This window comes from Blennius ocellaris (genome assembly GCF_963422515.1).
Source record: "Blennius ocellaris genome assembly, chromosome: 12".
Lineage (NCBI taxonomy): Eukaryota > Metazoa > Chordata > Actinopteri > Blenniiformes > Blenniidae > Blennius > Blennius ocellaris.
In genome coordinates, this window is record NC_137661.1 from 28,199,530 (window position 1) to 28,206,989 (window position 7,460).

Consider the following 7,460-nt stretch of genomic DNA (forward strand, 5'->3'; position numbering starts at 1 on the left):
CGTGGTAACCTGTTGTTGTTGTTATTGTTGTGTTCAGAGACGCTTCCTTTGGGAATTCCACCTACAACCTCACAGTCCTCCACTGCCTGCAAGGAATCAGGAAGGTCTGAGCTGCTTGTTGTTGTTTACCTTGTTTACATCCTGTTTGTTTTCTTCGCCCTCTGCTTGTTTGTCTTGCTGTTATTTACAGTCTCTCGTGGTTTTGTTATTGTGTGCATCTTGTCTTGTTTACAGTGTTTACTTGTCAATATCTTGTTGGTTGTGCCTGTTTGTAGTAGTTTTGTTGTTGTTGTTGTTGTTGTTGTTGTTGTTGTTTATATGTTTGTTCACATATTGTTTACTTGTTGTTTCCAGGCTCTGCAGCATGGCTTCTTTGACTTCGAGAACTTTGACGTCAACGAATACGAACACTATGAGGTGAGCCCACACACACACACACACACACACACACACACACGCACACACACACACACACACACTGACAGTGTGTGTGTGTGTGTGTGTGTGTGTGTGTGTGTGTGTGTGTGTGTGTGTGTGTGTTTCAGCGTGTGGAGAACGGAGACCTGAACTGGATCGTTCCAGGAAAGTTCCTGGCGTTTAGTGGACCTCACCCCAAGACCAGGATGGACAACGGTCAGTAAACAAACAAACAAACAAACAAACAAACAAACAAACAGTGTAAGTTTCCGTCTTGCAAACCCCAGGAGTTTATTAAAACTTTAGCATTTCCAAAAATTATTCCTAAACCAAATAGAAAAAGACTTCAGACCCTCGTCGCCCCAAATTTTCCTCAAACTATTTAAACATTTCTTCAAGAAACAGCAGCAGTTTAGTCCAGATGTTTCTTGAACCAAAACAACTTGAGCAGAAATTTACTGAAATTAACAAATGATGCTCAAAATCTTCCAAGATACTAAACTCGATTTAAAAAAAAAAAACAAAAAAACAAAGAAATCATCAAATTTCCACAAAATTTAACCACATTTCTCAAAAGTATACTCAAAAATATTCTCCTGAAAGTAGAATCTCCCCAGGATTGTCCTCAGAAAAAAATATTCAAAAATAACCTCAAAAAATAGTTTCTGTGAAATACTTGAAAATTTTTGCAATTTTTATCCCAAAAAGTAAATCAGAAATTACACAGAATTGTCCAAAATGTTCCTAAAAATTTATCAAAACTGTCCTAAAACACCAAAAATCAAAAGTCGCTCAAAATCTTGAAAAAAAAAAAAAAATTCCCCCCCCCTGCCGCGTTTTGCAATTTTTATCCCAAAAAGTAAATCACAAATTACAAAATTTACAAAATGACACGGAATTGTCAAAATGTTCCTAAAAATTCATCAAAACTGTCCTAAAACACCAAAAATCAAAAGTCGCTCAAAATCTTTAAAAAAATTAAAAATCCCTTGCCCCCTTAACCCAAAAATTTGTCAAATTTTCACGTCACGTTAGTAAGTTTTGCAATTTTTATCCCAAAAAGTAAATCACAAATTACAAAATGTACAAAATGACACAGAATTGTCCAAAATGTTCCTAAAAATTTATCAAAGCTGTCCTAAAACACCAAAAATCAAAAGTTGCTCAAAATCTTGAAAAAAAGATTAAATCCCCCCCCCTGCCGAGTTTTGCAATTTTTATCCCAAAAAGTAAATCACAAATTACAAAATTTACAAAATGACACGGAATTGTCCAAAATGTTCCTAAAAATTCATCAAAACTGTCCTAAAACACCAAAAATCAAAAGTCGCTCAAAATCTTTAAAAAAAATTTAAAATCACTTGCCCCCTTAACCCAAAAATTTGTCAAATTTTCACATCACGTTAGTAAGTTTTGCAATTTTTATCCCAAAAAGTAAATCACAAATTACAAAATTTACAAAATTACACAGAATTGTCAAAATTTTCCCAAAAATTCATCAAAACTGTCCTAAAACACCAAAAATCAAGTCACTCAAAATTAAAAAAAATTAAAAATCACTTACACCCCCCCCCCCCCCCCGAGGGATTTTAACCCAAAAATGTATGTGAAATTTTCACGTCATGCTAAAAAAAAATCTCCCCTAAAAATTCCACACAATTTTAGAAAAAGAATTCAACTTTACCCCAAATTCCCAGAACGCCAGTAGAAAAAACACGTAAACAAAAAGCTCTTAATTTGTAAACACGTGGTTCAAGCAGAACGTCTCCGTCGCCCCTGCAGGTTACCCGCTCCACGCCCCCGAGGCCTACTTCCCTTACTTCCGTAAGCACGGCGTTACCACGGTGATCCGCCTCAACAAGAAGATCTACGACGCCAAGCGCTTCACGGACGCCGGCTTCCAGCACCACGAGCTCTTCTTCGTGGACGGCAGCACGCCGAGTCCCGCCGTGACGCGCCGCTTCCTCAGCATCTGCGACGGCAGCGCCGGCGCCATCGCCGTGCACTGCAAAGGTGGGTAGCCGCTGGCGCTAGCACGCAGCCGCTAGCACGCAACCGCTAGCCCGCTACCGCTAGCACGCAGCCGCTAGCACGCAACCGCTACACAATAGTAATAAGTGGAATAAGTCAAAGCGCCCGGCCCCTTTTAAATACTGACCAAATATACATCATGAAGGTTTTTACAAAGGACTTTTATTGTGAAATAGTTCTTGACAGTTTGTTTTGAAAGCCAACACCCTCCCCCCCCCGGCCTCGCCAGGCTATTACTGTTAATTTTTAAGGGTTTTTAATAAACAGGAACTTTCATTTTTGAAGAAGGTTGGTGCTCTTATTTTGAAAGTCGGGATATTCAGGTTAACAGTTTGATTGACTTGGTAGTGATGAGTTCTGATGAGGGGCGTGTTGAGCGACTTTATACTGTGTGTGTATTGTGTGTGTATACTGTGAGTATTGTGTGTGTGTGTTGTGAGTGTATCGTGTGTATTGTGTGTGTATCGTGTGTATTGTGTGTGTATTATGTGTGTACACTGTGTGTATCGTGTGTGTGTATACTGTGTGTTGTGTGTGTCTCGTGTGTATCGTGTGTGTGTTGTGTGTATCGTATTTGTATGCTGTGTGTATCGTGTGTATTGTGTGTGTGTACACTGTGTATTGTGTGTGTAGTGTGTGTATTGTGTGTATACTGTGTGTATCGTGTGTAGTGTGTGTATTGTGTGTATCGTGTGTGTATCGTGTGTAGTGTGTGTATTGTGTGTATACTGTGTGTATCGTGTGTGTATCGTGTGTAGTGTGTGTATTGTGTGTATACTGTGTGTATCGTGTGTGTATACTCTGTTTATCATGTGTATTGTGTGTGTATTGTGTGTACACTGTGTATTGTGTGTGCAGCGGGCCTGGGCCGGACGGGCACTCTGATTGGCTGCTTCCTGATGACACGCTACCGCTTCACGGCCTGTGAGGTCATCGCCTGGGTCCGCATGTGTCGACCCGGGTCCATCATCGGGCCCCAGCAGCACTTCCTGCACCAGTCAGTACTCTGATTACTTCACCGTCATCCGAGTTCCTCAAAGTCGGCAATCTGACTACCTCACTGTAATCTGATTACCTCACTGTAATCTGATTACCTCACAGGAAGCAGGCGGAGCTCTGGTTGCTGGGCGATTCCCAGAAGGCGGAGTTGGAGGAGGAGGGGGCGGAGCTTCAGCTCATCAGCAGCATGAAGGAGCTGCAGTTAATAAGCCCCGCCCACCAGCTGGAGGAGGTACACACACACACACTAATTGAAGTAACTTTTTTCTAAAAGTAACTTATTACTAAAAGCATTTAGAGTAAAGTTACTTTTGGAGTAGAGTAACTTTTAGAGGAGAGTAACTTTTGGATTAGAGTAACTTTTAGAGTAGAGTAACTTTTGGATTAGAGTAACTTTTGGATTAGAGTAACTTTTGGAGTAGAGTAACTTTTAGAGTAGAGTAACTTTTGGATTAGAGTAACTTTTGGAGTAGAGTAACTTTTGGAGTAGAGTAACTTTTGGAGTAGAGTAACTTTTAGAGTAGAGTAACTTTTAGAGGAGAGTAACTTTTGGATTAGAGTAACTTTTGGATTCGAGTAACTTTTAGAGTAGAGTAACTTTTGGAGTAGAGTAACTTTTAGAGTAGAGTAACTTTTGGAGTAGAGTAACTTTTGGAGTACAGTTACCCCACAGTCCCTCTGGTGTCTCCCAGCAGGACGTCCTGACAGATTCTGGTCCGGTTCTGACTCAGGGGGACAAACTGAGGGTCCTGAAGAGCCGCCGGGTCTCCAGACCCCCGAGTAGCACCACACCCAGGTACCCCCCAGACCTGGACCCGGACCCGGACTAGAACCAGGGCCTAGACCTGGACCCGGACCCGGACTAGAACTTGGGCTTTTTCTATTTTCTTCTTTTCTTTATTTTTTCTTCCTTCTTTTTTTCCTCTTTCCAACTGAGGGCGTGTCCTCATACAAGTGGGCGTGTCTTTCGAGGGTTCAGACAGGTGGGCGTGTCCTCTCACAGGTGGGCGTGTCTTTAGAGGGTTCAGACAGGTGGGCGTGTCCTATCCCAGGTGGGCGTGTCTTTAGAGGGTTCAGACAGGTGGGCGTGTCATCTCTCAGGTGGGCGTGTCCTCTCACAGGTGGGCGTGTCTTTAGAGGGTTCAGACAGGTGGGCGTGTCCTCTCACAGGTGGGCGTGTCCTCTCACAGGTAGGCGTGTCTTTAGAGGGTTCAGACAGGTGGGCGTGTCCTCTCACAGATGGGCGTGTCCTCTCTCAGGTGGGCGTGTCTTTAGAGTGTTCAGACAGGTGGGCGTATCCTCTCTCAGGTGGGCGTGTCTTCAGCTGACGACAGTGTTGTATGTTTCAGGTTGGAGGAGATCCACAGCCGTCCTCCCCCGCCCCCTCTCAGGTAGCCCCGCCCCCTCTCCGCTCTCAAACATCAACCCCCCCCCTCTCTCTCTCTCTCTCTCTTGATGCCGCCCTCTGATTGGTTCTCCCTCCACAGGCTATCTCTTGGCTCCGCCCCCAAGTTCCCAGCATCCTCTGCTTCCCCAGCCGCCAAGCGGATCAACCGCAGTGCCTCATCCAACCTCAGGAGGTCAGTGCCGGGACTCCGCCCCCTTCTCGCCCTCACTGTGATGTCACTGACCTGTGTGTGTGTGTGTGTGTGTGTGTGTGTGTGAGACCAGCTCCACCCCCGGCTCCCGATTGGTCAGCTCTCTCAGCGACCTGTACGACCTGGACGAGGACGGACACGCCCACTCCTCCTCTGCTCTGGCCCCACCCCCCTCCTCCTCCTCCTCCGCTCTGGCTCCGCCCCCTGCCAGTCGCCTCGGTAACCGCAGAATCCAGCGGCCCCCACCCAACGACCTCCGACCTTTCTGTCGCCCGTCGGGACGCTACCTGAGCCGCTCCATACCTGTGAGTGCTCTGCCACGCCCACTTCCTTTCTGACTCGCCAGTTCTGGCGCTAATGCTAACTCTTTAGCCTTCCCGCCAATGCTAGCATCATCTCCCCTCATACCTGAAGCCCCGCCCCCTCCGCCTCTCACTTCCTGCTTTGTGTCTTCCAGTCTCTCCAGTCGGACTACGTCCAGTACTGACCGCACGCTGACGACTACCCACAATGCCTCAGTGACGACCTCGCCGTGGGACCGTAAAGATATATATTTTAGATAACGACTTTTTACGCTAGATTTTTTTTTTTTTTTATAAAGAGCTTTTCCAGTATTCTATTTCCTGTTTGGGAACGATGAAGGGAAAAAAGCAACAAGAATGTATCGAAACTCAGGGTGTGTGTGTGTGTGTGTGTGTGTGTGTCTGTGTCTGTGTCTGTGTCTGTGTCTGTGTCTGTGTGTGTGTGTGTGTGTGTGTGTGTGTGTGTGTGTGTGTGTGTGTGTGTGTGTGTGTGTGTGTGTGTGTGTGTGTGTGTCTGTGTGTGTGGTGGAAAAAAGTATTTTTTTAAAAGGAAAGAAAAAAGTAATTTTACAACAAGCCTGCTCGGTTATAGGTCACGCCCCTTTTAGTACAACATACTCCCATTTTAGTACAGGACACGCCCCTTTTTAGTCTTTGAGTCTTTAGCTGAGACATGAAAGGAGTCGTTTGGAGTCGTTTGGAGTCGCCACTCGACCAGAAGTGATAAAAAATGGAATTGTTTCTATTCAAAGTATTTCCGTACGTCTTTGTAAATCTAAATGGATCAGTGTTTTAACACTTTTATTTTGTAGCTTAAAAGCTTTTATTTTTGTTTGAACTCTGAAGTGATGATATTTAACCGACTTGTTCTGGTTTATGAAATAAATATCAAACGTGTCCAAAGGTCAAAGTTCACTTCAATCGCTACACTCGTTTTTAAAATTCTTTTACTTTCAATTCTTTTAAGTCACTTCACTCTTTAAAAATATTCTATCTTTTGTCTTTATTAAAATTTGAATATTTTTCTAAAACATTTTTAATCTTTAAATGTTTTTCTAACATTCATTAAACTTTAGCCTTGTTTACATTTAAAACAATTTTTTTTTTAAAATCGAAACATGTTTTTTCAAAAGCTTTTTTACATTATTTAAAATATTTATTTTTATTTCACTAAAAATGCTATTTGTCTTATTTTACATGTTTTTGTGCAACACTTATCCTTTTCTTTTTACAATTTGTAACTTTGAAATTTTTGAAAGATTTTTTTTCATGAACGTTTTTCATGTTTTTTCCCTTTTTTATTTACATTTTCAAAGGTTTTTTTCCCCAAAAAATATTTACCTGTTTTATTATTTCAAACTTTTTTTATATATATAAAATTCTTTCCCCAATTTTTTTTATTTTTTATTTAACATTTATAAAACCACTTTTACATTTTTTCCTGATGTTTCAAATACTTTTTTACACGATTTTTCTTGGAACAGTCAAATCTATTTTTTGGAAAAGCAGCGAGACGTGAAGATTCAGGCATTCAATAGACACGAGGTCAAAGGTCAAAGTTCGTCTTCCTGACGAGTGTTTGAGTGAATCAGCAGATCGATGATGAAATCACAGGAAAATACAGTGAAAAAACAACAGTTACAAACGTCCTTGAATGTAAAATGTAAAATACCACAGTCCCTGAACGTGTCGTATATAATTAGTCCATAAATGTCTCATCAAACTTGTGAAAAAATTTTTTTTTAAAGACACGTAGAAATGTCCTCGGAAGCCTTGTAGAGAATTAATAATAATTTTAAAAAAATCGCCTCAAATAACATTTGTGAAATGGTAAAATACCAAAACAAAAAAGATTACAGTAAAGAGCCTGTATGGAGTCGGTGCTCGTGTCGGCCAGCAGGGGGCGCCGCAGGGCAGCCGTGGAGGAGGGAGGGGGGCGGGGCTCTGGAGGAGGGGGGGGCGGGGCTCTGGAGGAGGAGGAGGGGGCGTTTGTTTTGTGTTCTCACACACAGTCTGAGCTTCATTTCAGCCTGAGACACAAAGACGCTCACGTTCATCCTTCCAGTCTTTAATTCTCCGGCTCTTCTCTTCGTCGTCCCTCGTCGTCACGGCG

General features: G+C 42.7%; 1 protein-coding gene across 3 annotated transcripts in view; it reads left to right on the forward strand.

Moving 5' to 3' along the window:
* LOC308137194 (dual specificity protein phosphatase CDC14AB-like) overlaps window positions 1–6,246 on the forward strand; it is an 11,066-nt gene extending 4,820 nt beyond the window's left edge. For 2 of the 3 annotated variants that reach the window (XM_080505785.1, XM_080505787.1), the window contains 11 exons: window positions 38–104; window positions 355–417; window positions 546–633; window positions 2,200–2,430; window positions 3,307–3,445; window positions 3,550–3,679; window positions 4,140–4,243; window positions 4,797–4,838; window positions 4,935–5,027; window positions 5,119–5,350; window positions 5,503–6,246. In XM_080505785.1, the coding sequence (XP_080361911.1) occupies window positions 38–104; window positions 355–417; window positions 546–633; window positions 2,200–2,430; window positions 3,307–3,445; window positions 3,550–3,679; window positions 4,140–4,243; window positions 4,797–4,838; window positions 4,935–5,027; window positions 5,119–5,350; window positions 5,503–5,532 (1,219 nt within the window). In that variant the 3' untranslated portion in view covers window positions 5,533–6,246. The remainder of the gene's footprint in view (window positions 1–37; window positions 105–354; window positions 418–545; window positions 634–2,199; window positions 2,431–3,306; window positions 3,446–3,549; window positions 3,680–4,139; window positions 4,244–4,796; window positions 4,839–4,934; window positions 5,028–5,118; window positions 5,351–5,502) is intronic. The other variant, XM_080505786.1, reaches the window with a different exon arrangement.
* The last annotated feature ends 1,214 nt before the right edge of the window (window positions 6,247–7,460 follow it).